The following is a 21,804-nucleotide window of genomic DNA, read 5'->3' as shown; positions in this document are numbered from 1 at the left end:
TTTCTCCCAACTCACTTTTCCTTTCCTTCTCCTAATGTCCTCCATGTTATTCCTTATGCTCCACAAGTAAGTGAAACCATATCATAATTGATTCTCTGCTTGACTTATTTCACTCAGCATAATCTCTTCCAGTCCCGTTCATGTCGATACAAAAGTTGGGTATTCATCCTTTCTGATGGAGGTATAATATTCCATTGTATATATGGACCATATCTTCTTTTTTAAAATATTTTATTTATTTATTTGACAGAGATCACAAGTAGGCAGAGAGGCAGGCAGAGAGAGAGAGGAGGAAGCAGGCTCCCTGCTAAGCAGAGAGCCCAGTGCGGGGCTTGATCCCAGTCCCCTGGGTTCATGACCAGAGCCAAAGGCAGAGGCTATAACCCACTGAGCCACCAAGGCGCCCCAAGACCATATCTTCTTTATCCATTTGTCTGTTGAAGGGCATCTTGACTCCTTCCACAGTTTGGCAATTGTGGCCACTGCTGCTATGAACATTGGGGTACAGATGGCCCTTCTTTTCACTACATCTGTATCTTTGGGGTAAATACCCAGTAGTGCAATTGCAGGGTCATAGGATGGCTCTATTTTTAATTTCTTAAGGTTTCTCCACACTGTTTTCCAAATTGGCTGCACCAACTTGCATTCCCACCGACAGTGTAAAAGGGGTCCTCTTTCTCCACAACCTCTCCAGCACACGTTGTTTACTGTCTTGTTGATTTTTGCCATTCTAACTGGTGTAAGGTGGCATCTCAATGTGGTTTTGATTTGAATCTCTCTGATGGCTAGTGATGATGAACATTTTTTCCTGTGTCTGTTAGCCATTTGTATGTCTTCTTTGGAGAAGTGTCTGTTCATGTCTTCTGCCCATTTTTGGCATATTATCTGTTTTCTGAGGGTTGAGTTGGAGGAGTTCTTTATAGATCTTGGATATCAGCCCTTTGTCTGTAGTGTCATTTGCAAATATCTTCTCCATTCCATGGGTTGCCTCTTTGTTTTGTTGACTGTTTCCTTTGTTGTGCAGAAGCTTTTGATCTTGGAGAAGTCCAAAAAGTTCATTTTCGCTTTAATTTCCTTTGTCTTTAAAGACACGTCTTGAAAGAAATTGCTGTGGCCGATGTCAAAGAGGTTACTGCCAATGTTCTCCTCTAGGATTTTGATAGATTCCTGCCTCACATTGAGATCTTTTATCCTTTTTGAGTTTATCTTTGTGTATGGTGTAAGAGATTGGTTAAGTTTCATTCTTCTATACATAGCTGTCCAATTTTCCCAGCACCATTTATTGAAGAGACTTTTTTCCACTGGATATTTTTTCCTACTTTGTCAAGCTTTTAAAACAATTTGTCAGCAATATAATTTCAATGTGTTAATATTTTCAACACCTTCCATAAAAATGTTTCTAAAAGTTTCTTCTCATTCTAATCTCATCACTACTATAGCATACCTACTAAATTAAACTTGTGTTAACCTAGGACCAACAAAGCTTAATTGATCTTAGAAACTAAGAGATTGCCTTAGAAAAATACCCAAGTAAGAAAGGCTTTATTCATAGAATAATTTATAAGATTTTTGTATTTCATCTTTAGTAAGAAAATACAGATTTGAATATGGTGTAAACATTTTACAAGTTTTTATTGAATTAGAATGATGTTTCTATAGATTAAGGGTCAAATGAAATAATTCATATCTTTTTATTCTGAAGTTTCAACATTAAAGACAAATCATCAATATATAATTTATAGTTCTTATATTGTCTTTCTCTCCCTCTATCATAGTCTCTCTACTCCCCCTCTCTTTTGTACCCTCTCCCTCAGATTTTCATATATCCTAACCCACCCATGTCCCTTTATTCCCCCATAGTCTATATCCTTCCCCAAGGGAATTGCTTTTAGAGGAAGCAGCACAAGCAGAAGTTTGGGTTATAAAATGCAGAAAATACTGCCACCCCCTCCTTCACACCAACAAGTTTCCTCTGAGTAGATTTTTAGCTAGGACTCAGAAGGCCTTATGGCTCAGTACTTTCCCTTTAAGGACATGGTGATATTTTCCAGCTTTGGGACACCTGAAATTACCAGAAGTTTCCAACAAATTCTTCTTAGAGTTATTCTGATACAGGGTTTTGTGGCCATCAATTAGTACATTGCTATATCCAAGAAGTCTGAGATAATGATGTTTAAAGTGTGCATGTGTCAAAATCCTTCCATGAAGTTATGTTGAGATGAGTAAATTTCTCTCTCTCTCTCTCTCTCTCTCACTCTCACTCACTCTTTGTGCATTTGTTTTGCTCATCATCATACCCTGCACTTAGCACAATGTCTGCACTTGGCAGGCACTACGTGAATGTGAATCTAGGTAATAAAATAGGTTTGTTCTTATGACTAGGGGCCACTCATTCACCAATCCATATGTTTCCTTCTGTATTAATATATCTGCACAAAATCATCCCTCAAACTATTATTATTTAATTATTATAGTCACTTATTAGTATTTAACTTTCATGGTTATTAGTAGAAAGATAGCAGGTACGTTGGAAATACCATAGGCTCAGAGTAAGACAGACATAGTTTGAGATAAGCCCACCTCTGCCCCCTTTTAATTCCTTAAGAAATTAAAAATAGAGTCCACTTCATTAACCTCTCTGGACCTCAGTTTTCTCAAATATAAAATGGATCTAATACTACCTACTTCCCATGTTGCTTAAAGATGATATTCTGCACAACAAAGGAAACAGTCAACAAAACAAAGAGGCAACCTATGGAATGGGAGAAAATATTTGCAAATGACAGTACAGACAAAGGCTGATATCCAGGATCTATAAAGAACTTCTCTAACTCAACACACACCAAACAGATAATCATGTCAACAAATGGGCAGAAGACATAAACAGACACTTCTCCAATGAAGACATGCAAATGGCTATCAAACACATGAAAAAATGTTCATCATCACTAGCCATCAGAGAGATTCAAATCAAAACCACATTGAGATGCCACCTTACACCAGTTAGAATGGCAAAAATTAGCAAGACAGGAAACAACATGTGTTGGAGGGGATGTGGAGAAAGGGGAACCCTCTTACACTGTTGGTGGGAATGCAAGTTGGTGCAGCCACTTTGGAGAACAGTGTGGAGATTCCTCAAGAAATTAAACATAGAGCTTCCCTATGACCCTGCCATTGCACTACTGGGTATTTACCCCAAAGATACAGATGTAGTGAAAAGAAGGGCCATCTGTACCCCAATGTTCATAGCAGCAGTGGCCACAATTGCCAAACTGTGGAAAGAGCCAAGAGGCCCTTCAACGGATTAATGGATAAGGAAGATGTGGTCCATAAACATTATGGAGTATTATGCCTCCATCAGAAAGGATGAATACCCAACTTTTGTATCAACATGGACGGGACTGGAAGAGATTATGCTGAGTGAAATAAGTCAAGCAGAGAGATTCAATTATCATATGGTTTCACTTGTTTGTGGAGCATAAGAAATAACACGGAGGGCATGGGGAGAAGGAGAGGAGAAGGGAGTTGAGGGAAATTGGAGGGGAAGATGAATCATGAGAGACTGGACTCTGAAAAACAATCTGAGGGGATGGGAGGTTGGGGGAGCCTGATTGTGGGTATTATGGAGGGCACATATTGCATGGCACACTGGGTGTGATGCATAAACAATGAATTCTGTTACACTGAAAAGAAATTAAATTAATTTTAAAAAGGGAAAAAAAGATGATATATATAAAATGCCTATCCCAAGTAAATGTTCAGTAAAGTGTAGCTATTATTATTTATGTCTTATTACATTACTGTATAAATATAAATAAGGCATGCTTTCATTAGTATAGTTATTATCTATATGCTCTTTTTACTCTATTAGGAAAAGCCAGTACATATAGGAAAACTTTTTGTTGTTGTTTTTTAAATTCAGTTAGCCAACAGATAGTACATCATTAGTTTTTGGTGTAGTGTTCAATGATTCATTAGGTGCATAAAGGAAATAATATCTCTAGCCATTGAACCAATTTTGGGGGAGATCCAAATCCTGCTAACTTAAAATATCCATTGTTTATAATTAATTAACTTCATATTATTTTCTATGTTCTGTGGTTCAGATGAGGAACCACAGAAGAACAAGATACAAAGGAAAATAGAATAGAATATAGAATATTCTAAAGAAATATAAAAGTCAAAGAATTTGATATAGAGATCCAGGACCTTTAAAGAGGTGCACCTGAAAGAATGTAGGACCAGGAGTATCTCTTATTCAATGTTGTATCACTAAGTTCAGCATGAACTAGCACAGAGTAGGTGTTAATAAATATTTACTGAATTATTGGAATGAGTGAGTGAGTGATCAATGGCTGGTGGTGAGACAACACTAAATGTTTTTGTGAAGACTGTTCACCTAAACAATTAGTAAGATCACTTTTGAAGACTCGGCTCTATACTTCATCTGTATATAGATATGCATAGATGTATACCTCCTGCTTGTGTCCATCTGTTCAAGAGCCTCTTTTCCAGACATTGTATCTCTTTGATCACAGTCCTTGTACCTTAGGTCATATTTTGGCTAATGATGTAACACATAATTATGATAATTATAACAGCAGTAACAGTTTACAATGCCAGACAGTGTGCTAAATGCTTTCCATGGATTGATCTTTGCAACAGCCTGTTAGAATAGATAAGACAGTGTAGCATGGTGGAAGAGCCAGAATCCAAACCAGGCAGTTTGACATCAGAGCCCATGCCCCTCAGTACTCTGCTGCCCTGTCTCCCTGTGCTGGGAAAACAGAGAAAAGACCAAATTAACCACTCTCTGCACTTGCTGTTCACTATTCTTAAACCACAGGGATAAATAACCAGAAGCTTCTTTTCCAGAATGAAATTTGTAACAAATGTGTGTGGCTTCTCACCATATAGCATCTCTGCCTTTGTCCAGTGAGGTCAGTGCTCCAATTTAGGTTTTGAAAACTACTCTCCCTCCTTTGAAGACTATCTCAGTAGAAGGAACTTAGTCTTTATTTTATCAGATCACCCACTAATAATTTTATTTCCTAAAATGATGAAATCCAGAAACTAAAAGGTACTGTGCTCCAATGACTTCTAGGAGATAGAAAACACTGCTTCCGTACTCCATGAGTATGAATATTTGCTTGCTCAAAACTGCTGTGGTCCCTGTGTCCAGGACCACTGATGGGAAATGATAGGTCCTCAGAGAGTACCTGTGGGGTGAGTGGATGGGTAAATGCATGGATTGATGAATGGATAAGCAAGCTAAGGGTGTCATAATGCAAAGACAGAGTTTGCAAAAGTGCCAGGCTAGACAGCTCATAGCTCTGTGTGGCACACAACCACAAAGCATGTACACTCAATCCCAGCCCTATTGACTTAGGTCCACTGGAATTTTTTTCTAATGCTGTTGTCTTGAAAATATGTGTTCTGTATATATGCCTCCATCAGAAAGGATGAATACCCAACATTTGTATCAACATGGAGGGCACTTGGGGAGCCAGGGTGGCTCAGTGGGTTAAGCCGCTGCCTTCGGCTCAGGTCATGATCTCAGGGTCCTGGGATCGAGTCCCGCATCGGGCTCTCTGCTCAGCAGGGAGCCTGCTTCCCTCTCTCTCTCTCTCTCTTTCTCTCTCTGCCTGCCTCTCTGTCTACTTGTGATCTCTCTCTGTCGAATAAATAAGTAAAAATCTTTAAAAAATAAATAAATAAATAAATAAATAAATAAATAAACATGGAGGGCACTGGAGGAGATTATGCTGAGTGAAACAAGTCAAGCAGAGAGAGTCAATTATCATATGGTCTCACTTACTTGTGGAGCATTAAGGAATAACACAGAGGACATTGGGTGATGGAGAGGAGAAGGGAGTTGGGAGAAATCGGAGGGGGAGACGAAGCATGAGAGACTGTGGACTCTGAGAAACAAACTGAGGGTTTTGGAGGGGAGGGGGTTGGGGGGTTATGTGAGCCTGGTGGTGGGTATTAAGGAGGGCACATATTGCATGGAGCACTGGGTGGGATGCATAAATAATGAATCTTGGAACACTGAAAAAATGAAGTTCAAATTTAAAAAAAAAATCTGTTTTGATTGGAATATTCACTCAGTCCTTTTTGTTACTTAATTGTAATATTTAAACTATTGTATATTTTATGAGCACTAATGGTTAAAGAATATGTATAGAATTTTGGTTCTTCATCGTTGTATTTTAGAAAGTTTCAATAGCTGCCTATAGAAAATTGGAAAATATTTTTTAGTGATCAAATGTATGATTCCATTTCCCTAATATAAATACTAATGTCATTTTTTATCTTTCCACTGTTTTTTACATGCATATAAAAGTATCTTAAGTACTTTGAAGTCATATCTGAAAAATTATCTTTATGATATAAATTGATTTTTATGACAAGAGAGGTAGAAAGGATGTGCTTCATCTTTCTCTTGCTTTCCATGACATCGTTGCCTTTACCAGTCAGTGTTGGAAGCCAGAGACCTGAAATTATATCAGAGAAATTAATAATAGCTAACATGAAGTGACTAAATGCAGTATGTTTTTATATAAGAAGACAGGATCCCAGTGGTAGAAAAATTATATTTCTTATCAATTTAAGTACATTAACTTCAATAATGAGATTCAATGGCATGGTTTTGCCATTAAACTGTAAACTATCAAAGTTAAGGCCAACAGTGTACTTTTTTCTGCACCTAATTCCAAAAGTTATTTCTTCTTTAAAAATTCATATTTCTCTCTCTCTCGTCCTCTTTTGAGAGAGAGAGAGAGAGAGAGAGAGAGCACATAAGCTGGGTGGGGGGGAGGGACAGAGGAAGAGGGAGAGAGAATCCTAAGCAAGCTCATTGATATCCAACACAGAGCCCAACATGGACCTAGATCTCAAAACCCTGAGATCATGACTTGAGCCAAAATCAAGAGTTGGATGCTTAACCAATGAGCCACCCAGGAGCCCTATAGAAATACATGGGTTTTGGGGCGCCTGGGTGGCTCAGTGGGTTAAAGCCTCTGCCTTCAGCTCAGGTCATGATCTCAGGGTCCTGGGATCGAGCCCCGCATCGGGCTCTCTGCTTGGCAGGGAGCCTGCTTCCCCCTCTCTCTCTGCCTGCCTCTCTGCCTACTTGTGATCTCTCTCTCTCTGTCAAATAAAAAAAAAAAAAAAATACATGGGTTTTTTGTTTGTTTGTTTGTTTGTTTTTTTATTGTGTTATGTTAGTCACCATACAGTACATCATTAGTTTTTTATATAGTGTTCCATGCTTCATTGTTTGCATGTAACATGCAGTGCTTCATGCAATCTGTGCCCTCCTTAATACCAGTTACCAGGATCACCCATCCCCCACCCCTCCCTTCTAAAACCCTCTGTTCATTTCTGGAGTCTATAGCCTCTCATGGTTTGTCTCCCACAAGGATTTTTCTCCCTTCATTTTACCTTCTCCTAATGTCCTCCATGCTATGTATTAATGGATGATGTAAGTTATATAATAGAAAAACTTGAGTTTTTATCTTTTAGTATAAAAACAGGTTTTTCCTTTCTTCTTGCCTGCTAAAAAGTACCAATCTGAATTTTGATTCTGAATCGTGGTTATCATAGTAGCCTATGAGATTAGCACATTTGCTTCTACCATTTTCAAATAGGTTTGATTTTCTATTTTTATTTTAGTAATCTTTTTGCAACTTCTTTAACCTCTTTATATCTCTTCCTATAAGTAGGTTATAAATTATAAATAAATGCATTTTGGGTGTACACATGGTTTTTAAATTTATTTTTTCACATGGTTTTATTTTATTTTTATTTATTTTTTTTTAAGATTTTATTTATTTATTGGACAGACAGAGATCACAAGTAAGCAGAGAGGCAGGCAGAGAGAGTGGAGGAAGCAGGCTCCCCACAGAGCAGAGAGCCAGATGTGGGGCTCGATCCCAGGACCCCGGGATCATGACCTGAGCTGAAGGCAGAGGCTTTACCCCACTGAGCCACCCAGGCGCCCCCACATGGTTTTATTTTAAATGAGTGTAGTTTTATGCACAGAAAGAGCCTGCAGAATTAGTTTTGTTAATAGTGATTCACAGCCTAGTTGAGGAGGAAAAAACACATACTTCTCCTTTCATTGCCTATGAAATACTTTTCCCAGATACAATAATTTATAGCCCTTGTGTTGGAGTATAGGGTGGTCACAGAGCAGCTCTGAAAACCTGATGGGAGTTATAGACCCTCTCTTCAGAAAAAAATCATATGTGAACACACACACACATACTGTTGCAAGCAATTTCGAGGTCCACAACCCCCTCACTCCATTTGACTCCAGGTTTAGAGAGTGAGAAAAGAGCTAACACTTACTGAACATAAATTATGTGCCATATTTGAATGCAAGAGTTCTGGCTGTCTGGAGTTATTTACACTGCTTCATACTGCCTGCCATAGTTAATCAATCATTAACCACCATCTCTTATTCTTCCCTCTGCAAGTTATACCAGATCTTCCAGATACTGGAGTATTTTTTAGGAGTAATACTCCTTGATTAAATTTTCATATGAAGTTTCTTAAAATAGTGGTTAATCTTCAGAGATTCAAAAATTGACAGTTGTAGATCTTTTGGTGTTTTACACAAATGATGTTTCCAGTTAGAAAATAATGTTATTAGCTTCCTTTTGTCTGTGAACTTAAGGAGGGACAGAGCATCTAAGATTTCTTCTTAGAAGTAAAACCCTCCATCATCACCTATGAGAGAAGAAAACAAGGAACTTAAAATGTATCAGGAATAATAACCAGTTCCACGAGTATGCTGGCTATACAAAGAAACACACATTGGTAAGCTGAAAAAAAAAAAAAAAGATATGGCTCATGTATGGTAAGGTCTTCACTATAACCAGTGTCAGTATTAATTAAATTTAAAATGAGATTAAAACATACATTTCTTAATGCGCCTGGGTGGCTCAGTGGGTTAAAGCCTCTGCCTTCGGCTCCAGTCATGATCCCAGGGTCCTGGGATCGAGCCCCACATCGGGCTCTCTGCTCAGCAAGGAGCCTGGTTCCTCCTCTCTCTCTCTGCCTGCCTCTCTGCCTACTTGTGATCTCTATCTTTCAAATAAATAAATAAAATCTTTAAAACATACATTTCTTTGAGTTCAATATATTTTGGAGGGTGATTTTTTTAATGTGTTTGAATTACAAATCTACTTGGTCCAAGTACATTTGTAATTCAAACACATTAAAAAAATTGAATTGAATATATATATATATATATTGAATTTTAAAAATTGAATTGAATATATATATATTGAATTAAAAAAACACATTACATGAAAGTAATGCATGACTGAGCCTTGAACGCACTTGTAGGATTGGGAGGAAGAGAAAAATAAAACATGCCTTATTAATAATCTATAGAAAATGCATCCTTAAGGAACTCAAGTAGACTCTTTTTTTTTTTTAGAAGCAAATCCCTTGGGCCACCTCCCCATCCTTTAATATTAGCATTATTTTTTTAAATTTAAATCAATTAGCCAACATAGTATACATCATTAGTTTCAGATGTAGTGTTCAGTACTAACATTAGCACTATTAACTGACTTATTAATACACAGTTGTGTTCACACAATGGTTTCTCTTGCAACTAAAAAAAAATCAGTATCTTAACAATGAGATGCTGATAATCAAGTGAGAAAAGGCATATTATATCAATGTTCATTGAAAACTACAGGGTCAAGATGGGATCCTAATACTTTTAGTAGAGTAGTGCATGGAACAAAAGGTGGAAATAAATTTGCCCAAATGTGAAGAGTGGAGTTACCCAAGGACAGTAGAATTGAGTACTTCTTTTGTTATGATTTATATTTTTCTTGAAGACATGATGCTGAATGAATACTTGTTACCATCACAAGGGAGAACTGCTTGGTGATTAAAATTGTCAGTTTTAAAATTCCCAGCCTCATTTATTTACCTTAAGGTGAGAACAATTAGGTGTTACTGGACAAAAGCCTGTCCCTGGCAGGGTAATGTCTCAGTCTCTGGCCACAAAGTCATGGCCATGACAAGCTTCTAGGCACATAAGGAGAGATGAGTAATCTGAGGACGTGGCATGCTGAGTGTGTTCTTTCTCTTTACTAGACATTTGGGCCTGGACTTGGTGCCTCGAAAGGACTTTGAAGTAGTGGATTCAGACCAGATTAGTGTCTCAGATCTCTATAAAATGGTAAGAAATCTAATACAGGGTAAGCTTGCTCCCGCACGCCTCATTTTTTCTCCTTTATTATCCCTAGTAACATTATGAAACAATATTGCTGAAGTTGTTCCTTTGTCTTTGCCCCAATGTGTGTAAGGGGTATTCCTTATTCTGACACTATATACCGCCTTTGCTTTCTAAATGGAACTACTGTGTAAGGCTGTACCATAATATCCAGGGATCATTTATCTGTTGGTTTCACTGGTGAATGAAGCTCCTTCAGCCTGCAGCAGTTACCAAAATTCTGTCTCTCCCGCCTCTTAAAAAAAAAAGCTAGTTGAATCTGTAAAGAGCCAATTTATTGGTTAATGTAATGATTAAACCTGGAAATAATGTGCCAGTATTTCTAAGAGAGACCTGATATATCCTTAGTTGTCTATTGGCTCTTATTAAAATGTACTGAATTAATTGACGACCAAGATTACATTTTACAGGCTGAATGAGAAGTAACTAAAAGAAAGGTAAAAAAATTTTTGAGGTAAAACAAACATCAGAAACCTCAGGTGACTATTAAGCTTAGACTAAAGGGCTGGGTAAAACCTCACTTTGAGGAGTTATATATTTGAGAAGTATTTATTGGTGATAATTACAGGTTTTAGAAAGAAATACAAGTCTCTCTTTAAGAAAAATGTAATTTTTATAGGGAAGTTCAAAGATAGGATGTTGCCTGGTTGAGGATCTTTGAAATTTGCCTAAATAATATACTAGTAACATATCAATTGCTTATGTGTATTTGCTAGTGTTTAAAAACATTCGTGTATATTTACCCTAACTCTGTGATAAGCATGGGATATAATGATTAAAAATGAGCAAGACTTGAGGAGTCAAGATGGCGGAGAAGTAGCAGGCTGAGACTACTTCAGGTAGCGGGAGATCAGCTAAATAGCTTATCTAAAGATTGCAAACACCTACAAATCCAACGGGAGATTGAAGAGAAGAAGAACAGCAATTCTAGAAACAGAAAATCAACCACTATCTGAAAGGTAGGACTGGTGGAGAAGTGAATCCAAAGCGACTGGAAGATAGACCGCGGGGGGAGGGGCCGGCTCCCGGCGAGCGGCGGAGCAACAGAGCACAAAATCAGGACTTTTAAAAGTCTGTTCCGCTGAGGGACATTGCTCCAGAGGCTTGGCTGGGGTGAAGCCCAGGTGGGGTCAGCGCGGCCTCAGGTCCCGCAGGGTCACAGAAGGATCAGGGGTGTCTGAGTGTCGCAGAGCTTACCGGTATTAGAACGGTGAAGCCGGCTACAGAGACAGAGCCGAGGAGTGAGCTCTATGCTCGGGGTTACCTTGAACCAGTCGCAGGCTCGGTCAGCTCAGAGCGCAGCCAGAGGCCAGGGTGACAGGAGTAATTGGGCGCTGTTCTCTGAGGGCGCACTGAGGAGTGGGGCCCCGGGCTCTCGGCTCCTCCGGGCCGGAGACTGGGAGGCCGCCATCTTCATTCCCGTCTTCCAGAACTCTACAGAAAGCGCTCAGGGAACAAAAGCTCCCGAAAGCAAACCCAGCAAACCCGAGCGGATTACTCAGCCCAGCCCCGGGTAAGGGCGGTGCAACTCTGCCTGGGGCAAAGATGCTTGAGAATCACTACAACAGCCCCCCCCCCCAGAAGATCAACGACAAACCCAGCCAGGACCAAGTTCACCTACCAAGGAGTGCAGTTTCAATACCAAGGAGAGCGGCGGAATTCCAGAGGAGAAGAAAGCAAAGCTTGGAACTCATGGCTTTCTCCCCATGATTCTTTAGCCTTGCAGTTAATTTAATTTTTTTTTCTTTTTCAATTTTTTTTTCTCTTCTTCTGCTAAATTTTTTTAACTTTTACCGTTTTCTTTTTTAACGTTTTTTAAATAGTTTATCTAATATATATATTTTTTTCCTTTTTATATTTTTTATCGGCTTTCTTTTTTTAATAGTTTCTTTTTTTTTTTTCTTTCTGAACCCCTTTTTATCCCCTTTCTCCCCCCTCACGATTTGGGATCTCTTCTGATTTGGCTAAAGCATATTTTCCTGGGGTTGTTGCCACCCTTTTAGTATTTTACTTGCTCCTTCATATACTCTTTTCTGGACAAAATGACAAGGCGGAAAAATTCACAACAAAAAAAAGAACAAGAAGCAGTACCAAAGGCTAGGGACCTAATCAATACAGACATTGGTAATATGTCAGATATAGAGTTCAGAATGATGATTCTCAAGGTTCTAGCCGGGCTTGAAAAAGGCATGGAAGATATTAAAGCAACCCTCTCAGGAGATATAAAAGCCCTTTCTGGAGAAATAAAAGAACTAAAATCTAACCAAGTTGAAATTTAAAAAGCTATTAATGAGGTGCAATCAAAAATGGAGGCTCTCACTGCTAGGATAAATGAGGCAGAAGAAAGAATTAGCAATATAGAAGACCAAATGACAGAGAATAAAGAAGCTGAGCAAAAGAGGGACAAACAGCTACTGGACCACGAGGGGAGAATTCGAGAGATAAGTGACAACATAAGACGAAACAACATTAGAATAATTGGGATTCCAGAAGAAGAGGAAACAGAGAGGGGAGCAGAAGGTATGTTGGAGAGAATTATTGGAGAGAATTTCCCCAATGTGGCAAAGGGAACAAGCATCAAAATCCAGGAGGTTCAGAGAACCCCCCTCAAAATCAATAAGAATAGGTCCACACCCCGTCACCTAATAGTAAAATTTACAAGTCTTAGTGACAAAGAAAAGATCCTGAAAGCAGCCCAGGAAAAGAAGTCTGTAACGTACAATGGTAAAAATATTAGATTGGCAGCAGACTTATCCACAGAGACCTGGCAGGCCAGAAAGAGCTGGCATAATATATTCAGAGTACTAAATGAGAAAAACATGCAGCCAAGAATACTATATCCAGCTAGGCTATCATTGAAAATAGAAGGAGAGATTAAAAGCTTCCAGGACAAACAAAAACTGAAAGAATTTGCAAATACCAAACCAGCTCTACAGGAAATATTGAAAGGGGTCCTCTAAGCAAAGAGAGACCCTCAAAGTAGTAGATCAGAAAGAAACAGAGACAATATACAATAACAGTCACCTTACAGGCAATACAATGGCACTAAATTCATATCTCTCAATACTTACCCAGAATGTTAATGGGCTAAATGCCCCAATCAAAAGACACAGGGTATCAGAATGGATAAAAAAAAAACAAAACCCATCTATATGTTGCCTACAAGAAACTCATCTTAAACCCGAAGACACCTCCAGGTTTAAAGTGAGGGGGTGGAAAAGAATTTACCATGCTAATGGACATCAGAAGAAAGCAGGAGTGGCAATCCTTATATCAGATCAATTAGATTTTAAGCCAAAGACTATAATAAGAGATGAGGAAGGACACTATATCATACTCAAAGGAACTGTCCAACAAGAAGATCTAACAATTTTAAATATCTATGCCCCTAACGTGGGAGCAGCCAACTATATAAACCAATTAACAACAAAATCAAAGAAACACATCGACAAGAATACAATAATAGTAGGGGATTTTAACACTCCCCTCACTGAAATGGACAGATCATCCAAGCAAAAGATCAACAAGGAAATCAAGGCCTTAAATGACACACTGGACCAGATGGACATCACAGATATATTCAGAACATTTCATCCCCAAGCAACAGAATACACATTCTTCTCTAGTGCACATGGAACATTCTCCAGAATAGATCACATCCTCGGTCCTATATCAGGTCTCAACTGGTATCAAAAGATTGGGATCATTCCCTGCATATTTTCAGACCACAATGCTCTGAAGCTAGAACTCAATCACAAGAGGAAATTTGGAAAGAACCCAAATACATGGAGACTAAACAGCATCCTTCTAAAGAATGAATGGGTCAACCAGGAAATTAAAGAAGAATTGAAAAAATTCATGGAAACAAATGATAATGAAAACACAACAGTTCAGAATCTGTGGGACACAACAAAGGCAGTCCTGAGAGGAAAATATATAGCGGTACAAGCCTTTCTCAAGAAACAAGAAAGGTCTCAGGTACACAACCTAACCCTACACCTAAAGGAGCTGGAGAAAGAACAAGAAAGAAACCCTAAACCCAGCAGGAGAAGAGAAATCATAAAGATCAGAGCAGAAATCAATGAAATAGAAACCAAAAAAACAATAGAACAAATCAACGAAACTAGGAGCTGGTTCTTTGAAAGAATAAGATTGATAAACCCCTGGCCAGACTTATCAAAAAGAAAAGAGAAAGGACCCAAATAAATAAAATCATGAATGAAAGAGGAGAGATCACAACGAACACCAAAGAAATACAGACAATTCTAAGAACATACTATGAGCAACTCTACGCCAACAAATTTGACAATCTGGAAGAAATGGATGCATTCCTAGAGACATATAAACTACCACAACTGAACCAGGAAGAAATGGAAAGCCTGAACAGACCCATAACCAGTAAGGAGATTGAAACAGTCATCAAAAATCTCCAAACAAACAAAAGCCCAGGGCCAGATGGCTTCCCGGGGGAATTCTACCAAATATTTAAAGAAGAACTAATTCCTATTCTCCTGAAACTGTTCCAAAAAATAGAAATAGAAGGAAAACTTCCAAACTCATTTTATGAGGCCAGCATCACCTCGATCCCAAAACCAGACAAGGATCCCATCAAAAACTACAGACCAATTTCCTTGATGAACTACAGACCAATTTCCTTGATGAACACAAATGCAAAAATTCTCACCAAAATACTAGCCAATAGGATTCAACAGTACATTAAAAGGATTATTCACCACGACCAAGTGGGATTTATTCCAGGGCTGCAAGGCTGGTTCAACATCCGCAAATCAATCAATGTGATACAACACATTAATAAAAGAAAGAACAAGAACCATATGATACTCTCCATAGATGCTGAAAAAGCATTTGACAAAGTACAGCATCCCTTCCTGATCAAAACTCTTCAAAGTGTAGGGATAGATGGCACATACCTCAATATTATCAAAGCCATCTATGAAAAACCCACCGCAAATATCATTCTCAATGGAGAAAAACTGAAAGCTTTTCCGCTAAGGTCAGGAACACGGGAGGGATGTCCGTTATCACGCCTGCTATTCAACATAGTACTAGAAGTCCTAGCCTCAGCAATCAGACAACAAAAGGAAATTAAAGGCATCCAAATCGGCAAAGAAGAAGTCAAACTATCACTCTTTGCAGATGATATGATACTATATGTGGAAAACCCAAAAGACTCCTCTCCAAAACTGCTAGAACTTGTACAGGGATTCAGTAAAGTGTCAGGATATAAAATCAATGCACAGAAATCAGTTGCATTTCTCTACACCAACAACAAGACAGAAGAAAGAGAAATTAAGGAGTCCATCCCGTTTACAATTGCACCCAAAACTATAAGATACCTAGGAATAAACCTAACCAAAGAGACTAAGAATCTATACACAGAAAACTATGAAGTACTCATGAAAGAAATTGAGGAAGACACAAAGAAATGGAAAAATGTTCCATGCTCCTGGATTGGAAGAATAAATATTGTGAAAATGTCTATGCTACCTAAAGCAATCTACACATTTAATGCAATTCCTATCAAAGTACCATCCATTTTTTTCAAAGAAATGGAACAAATAATCCTAAAATTTATATGGAACCAGAAAAGACCTCGAATAGCCAAAGGAATATTGAAAAAGAAAGCCAAAGTTGGTGGCATCACAATTCCGGACTTCAAGCTCTATTACAAAGCTGTCATCATCAAGACAGCATGGTACTGGCACAAAAATAGACACATAGATCAATGGAACAGAATAGAGAGCCCAGAAATGGACCCTCAACTCTATGGTCAACTAATCTTCGACAAAGCAGGAAAGAATGTCCAATGGAAAAAAGACAGCCTCTTCAATAAATGGTGTTGGGACAATTGGACAGCCACATGCAGAAAAATGAAATTGGATCATTTCCTTACACCACACACGAAAATAGACTCAAAATGGATGAAGGATCTCAATGTGAGAAAGGAATCCATCAAAATCCTTGAGGAGAACACAGGCAGCAACCTCTTCGACCTCAGCTGCAGCAACATCTTCCTAGGAACATCACCAAAGGCAAGGGAAGCAAGGGCAAAAATGAACTATTGGGATTTTATCAAGATCAAAAGCTTTTGCACAGCAAAGGAAACAGTGAACAAAACCAAAAGACAACTGACAGAATGGGAGAAGATATTTGCAAACGACATATCAGATAAAGGGCTAGTGTCCAAAATCTATAAAGAACTTAGCAAACTCAACACCCAAAGAACAAATAATCCAATCAAGAAATGGGCAGAGGACATGAACAGACATTTCTGCAAAGAAGACATCCAGATGGCCAACAGACACATGAAAAAGTGCCCCAAATCACTCGGCATCAGGGAAATACAAATCAAAACCACAATGAGATATCACCTCACACCAGTCAGAATGGCTAAAATTAACAAGTCAGGAAATGACAGATGCTGGCAAGGATGCGGAGAAAGGGGAACCCTCCTACACTGTTGGTGGGAATGCAAGCTGGTGCAACCACTCTGGAAAACAGCATGGAGGTTCCTCAAAATGTTGAAAATAGAACTACCCTATGACCCAGCAATTGCACTGCTGGGTATTTACCCTAAAGATACAAACGTAGTGATCCGAAGGGGCACGTGCACCCGAATGTTTATAGCAGCAATGTCTACAATAGCCAAACTATGGAAAGAACCTAGATGTCCATCAACAGACGAATGGATAAAGAAGATGTGGTATATATACACAATGGAATACTATGCAGCCATCAAAAGAAATGAAATCTTGCCATTTGCGATGACGTGGATGGAACTAGAGGGTATCATGCTTAGCGAAATAAGTCAATCGGAGAAAGACAACTATCATATGATCTCCCTGATATGAGGGAGAGGAGATGCAAAATGGGGGGTTAAGGGGGTAGGAGAAGAGTAAATGAAACAAGATGGGATTGGGAGGAGACAAACCATAAGTGACTCTTAATCTCACAAAACAAACTGAGGGTTGATGGGGGAGGGGGGTTGGGAGAGGGGGGGTGGGGTTATGGATATTGGGGAGGGTATGTGCTATGGTGAGAGCTGTGAAGTGTGTAAACTTGGCGATTCGCAGACCTGCACCCCTGGGGATAAAAATATATGTTTATAAAAAATAAAATTAAAAAAAGTGTCTATAGAGCACTTAGCTCATGGCCTGGCAAGGAGTCATCAATAAAAAACTGCATTCATCCAAAAAAAAAAAAAAAAAGATGAGCAAGACTTATCCCTACCCTCAAGAATATCACCATCTGGGGTATTGGTTCTTAACCCTTTCTGGGTCATGAAGATCAGATAGAATTTCTTCCCAGGACAGTGCAAGTGTGGTTTTGCATACAAAGTTTTACACTGAATTTTAGGGAATTGACAGTTCCTTCTGGTGATTGCCCATGGAGTCTATACATGGCCCTCATGTTTAGAAACTATTCTAGTGGGATCAAATAGACCACAAGCAAACCATTGCCATATATGTGCTGCATATTCACTGATGTTAGAGAGAGTGATGGATTACTTGGGGCTGGAAAAAATCAGTGAAAGCTTCCAGTGGCAGTAATACTCAAGGTGAGCCTTGAGGGGTGGACAGGGGTTCACCCAGAGGACAAGCAAGAAGGAGAGATGTTCCAAAATGGCACAATTGCATAGGGAAGTGGTAGTTCCAGGAAACTATAAGGTATTTGGTAACTTTGGCATGTAAGTATGTGTTAATATTTGGGACAGTAAGGTGCAGAAGGAGGCAAGTGTCAGATCATGAAGAGTTTTGTAAGGCCCAAAATTCCCCTCCAGCAGTCTGACGTAAGTATAGGAGTAACATGATTGGATAAGGATATGGGTGTTTTGTTTGGTTGGTTTTTTCTAAGAGAGAGAATCTCAAGCAGGCTCCCTGTCCAACACGGAGCCCAATACAGGGCTCAGTCTCACAATCCTGAGATCATGACCTGAGCTGAAATCAGAGTCAGACACTAACTGAGAGAGCCACCCAGGCACCCCTAGATATGGGTTTTAAATGCTGTCTCTGTCTATAGGAAATGTAAAGTACAGAAGACCAGAATCAGGGAGGAAGGGGATGACAGAAGTGATTTAGACAATAGTGACTAGACAACAATAGGAATGATGAAGAAATGCAGTGGAGTATATAGATGTTAGTAAATAAAAATCAATTTGATGATCAATTAGATGTGGAAAGTGAAGGGTGATTGAGAGATTGAGGCTAAGAACTTTCCTCACAATGGTGGCTTAGAGGATGCTATTTTTGGTGAGGATTTTCCATTTTATTCTAAAGCCTGTGAAGGTGTTTAAGCAGGGGAATCACATTATCTGTCTTACATTTTAAAAGGATCCCTCCAGTTGCAGAAGGACTGGAGCGGGGCAATAATGGAATCAGGGAGCAGTCATTCAAGCAAAACAATGTTAATTTCAGTATTTGGGCTAGAGTTGGAGCAAAGAAAGTAGTAAGAAATTGTTGGATTATGAATGTGTGTTTGAAGATAAATTCACTTGGAGTTTTGATAGATTGATTTGGTATGTGTGTACAAAAAAGGGAAAGACCAGAGAAGAATGACTCTATGTTTTGATCTTCCCAACTTTAACCTTATAAAAGTAGAATAGGAAACAATGTGGGAGAAGCAGGTTTGGGAGTACAGCAGTGGGGATCAATATATTGGTCTGGTTTTTCTTTTCAAGTTTGAGATGCCTTTTAAAATGCCAAACTGAGTTGTTGAAAGTCTGGACCTCAGAAGTGAAGTTCAGATATAACAACTTTAGAGTTATCAAAGTATGTGTTGTGTTTAAAGCTGTTGGATGAGATGACCACTCCTTTCCCCAGACCTACATACAGTGAAACTCAGTGTTCAGCAGATTCTACCCAGAACTTCCAGACAGCTAAACATCAGTATGGAGGAAATCTCCCATGAAAGTTAGAGACCAGAACAAATACATGTGAAAGAACTTGGAAGAAACAGACAAATCAATAGAAGAAAATGGTGGTTGCTACCTGCAAAGAGAAATGAGGAAACAACAGGGAGACAGAGTAGAGCAATCTAAGAAGCAATCAAAGGAGCTCTAGAAAATTACAAACAAGATAACAGGGATAAACTTGACATAAAGATTAGAAAATAGGACAACAGCAACAAAAAGTTATCAACAGGAGAGAAATGTTAGAAGTTTGACCCAAGAAGTCCAATATCCAAATAATGGAGTTTCAGAAGAGAGAACAGAAAATAAGAAAGAAAATTACTGAAGAAATCGTATTAAAAACTTTTCCAGGTTGATGTTATCACCAAGATGATGGAATCAGAGTTTTCCATCCTCTGTCCCCCATGAAGATCAACAATTAGATAAGCATGAATGAAAAATAGCTCTGGGAGAGCTCAGAAGAAACTATCACTTAAGAAGCTTCAGTAACACAGTAGAGCAAAACCTCAGAATAACCATACATAAAGCGTAGGAAAAACAGTTTCATTTTGCTGCATCATTCCATACCCCAGGCTGACACTGCTCAGCACCAAGAAAGAACTCCCTGGCCTAAAAAGCATTCCCCTCTCCAAAAAGAGGAGAGGGGAATGAGTAACCAGCTTACCCAGCCCTTCAGGCCACTATACAAAGGACCCACTTTAGTTTTACCACACCCAGAGACTGGCAAGGCTGAGACATCTAGAAATAGTTAGGAACAAGGAAAAGGGCAGGGACTACCCATGTCAGCCATGCCGTGAGAGTGACCATGGTTCCCACTGCCTGCTCTGCATAGGATCCCGGCAGCCTTCACTGCTGAGGACTTCAACTACCCTTACAGATGTCGCAAACCCCCTCAGCTTTTGTCACAGAGGACCTTTCATCATAGACCCCAGCAGACTGTTCACAGAGGACCCCAGCATCTTCTACCTTTGAAGAAACGAGTAGAAGTAGAAGCTGACACAGAATGCCTGCAGATTTTTTTCACCAAGTTTTTCACCCCACGGGTATTTGAATTCACAGATGCCAGCCCCTTGAGCACCTCTTGCTTTCTCCCCACCCCTTGCTGGGACATGAAATGTGCAGCAGCCAATCCCTGTCTCTGTGGCTAGGCACATGTAACATGCCAGCCTAGATTCCCATGGCTGACCTCCACAGTTGTGCATGTGTTCATGCCTAGCCCCTGAAGCTGTGTACCTGCACAATGCTGGCCTGACTTCTGCCACTGGCCTCCACTGCCGAGCGTGCTGCCATGCTGAACTCCTAGAGACTCAGGAGTATATGCTAGAAACCAAGGCCCTGACAGCTTATGGGTCCATATTTGCCCTTGACACTTGTCAGTGGCCTATATTCCTGGGCTCATCTAAAGCTCCTGAAGCTATGCACCTGCATATTGCCAACCCAACTCCTGTCCCAGTCTCCATTGCCTCTACAGCTATACAAATTCATGCCAATAACCAGGGCCTCTGCAGTTGCTAGTGTATGTGCAACTGGCATTAGCCTCTTCTGCTGATTCCAGCCCTTACCATTGCCTCTGTGTCTGCAGCTTTACCCTGACATTTTGCAGGTATCTGCAGCTGGGGGGTACACACACCACCAGCTCTGGCCACCACTGCTATCTGCCCACATTCCTAGCTGCTGGACTTGGAAGAGCCACTGCGGTCCCCAACAACCATTGTAGACACCGTGGACCCTTTGCAGGTCTCCACAAGGATCACATGGTTGTTGGTGTTGTGGACGCATGTGGCCTAAACCAATGAGGTATACATTCCTGGGCCCAGAGCTGCCACATGCACTTAGCAACCTGCACCACTAGACCCAGAGTCATAGCATTCTCTGGCATGCTTCCATCCACTGGTGAAGGTCTTCCCTCTATCTAACTCAGTTAATACAGTCTGGAAGAAGTGACTGCTCTTCACAGGGCACATACAACTATTCAAGAGTACAGGAATTGTGAAAATCAAGGAAACATGATACTACCAAGGAACCCAATAAACTTTCAGTGACCCTAAAGAAATGGAAATACACAAATTGTCTGATAAATAATTCAAAATAATTGTTCTAAAGATGCTTAGAGAGCTTATAGCTCTCACAGAAAAACAGTTCAACAAAGTCAGGTAAATAATACAAAAAAAATGAAAAGTTCAACAAAAAAAATTAGAAAACATAAAAAATAACCAAATAAATTTTGGAGCTGAAGAATACAAACACTGAAGAACTCAATAGAGAAAAACTAAGAGATAGCCCATGGAATGGGAGAAGATTTTTTGCAAATGACAATACAGATAAAGGGCTGATATCCAAGATACACAAAGAGCTTCTCAAATTCAACACTCAAAAAATTACTAATAACCCTGTCAAAAATGGGCAGAAGGTATAGACACACACTTCTCCAAAAAAGACCTACAGACAGCTAACAGACACATGAAAAAATGCTCAACATCACTAGCCATCAGGGAAGTACAAATCAAAACCACACTGAGATACCACCTTACACAAGTTAGAATGACAAAAATTAACAAAACAGGAAACAACAGATGTTGGCGAGGATGTGGAGAAAGGGGAACTTTCTTAA

General features: G+C 39.4%; 1 protein-coding gene across 4 annotated transcripts in view; it reads left to right on the top strand.

The window, feature by feature from the left end:
• Nucleotides 1–21,804, top strand: part of DOCK3 (dedicator of cytokinesis 3) — a 564,947-nt gene that overhangs the window by 353,761 nt on the left and 189,382 nt on the right. For all 4 annotated transcript variants that reach the window (XM_047693084.1, XM_047693058.1, XM_047693067.1 and 1 more), the window contains one exon: nt 10,126–10,210. In XM_047693084.1, the coding sequence (XP_047549040.1) occupies nt 10,126–10,210 (85 nt within the window). The remainder of the gene's footprint in view (nt 1–10,125; nt 10,211–21,804) is intronic.

This window comes from Lutra lutra, chromosome 1 (assembly GCF_902655055.1).
Source record: "Lutra lutra chromosome 1, mLutLut1.2, whole genome shotgun sequence".
Taxonomy (NCBI): Eukaryota; Metazoa; Chordata; class Mammalia; order Carnivora; family Mustelidae; genus Lutra; species Lutra lutra.
Note: the sequence above shows the minus strand (reverse complement) of the source record. Positions and strands in the feature narration are given on the sequence as shown.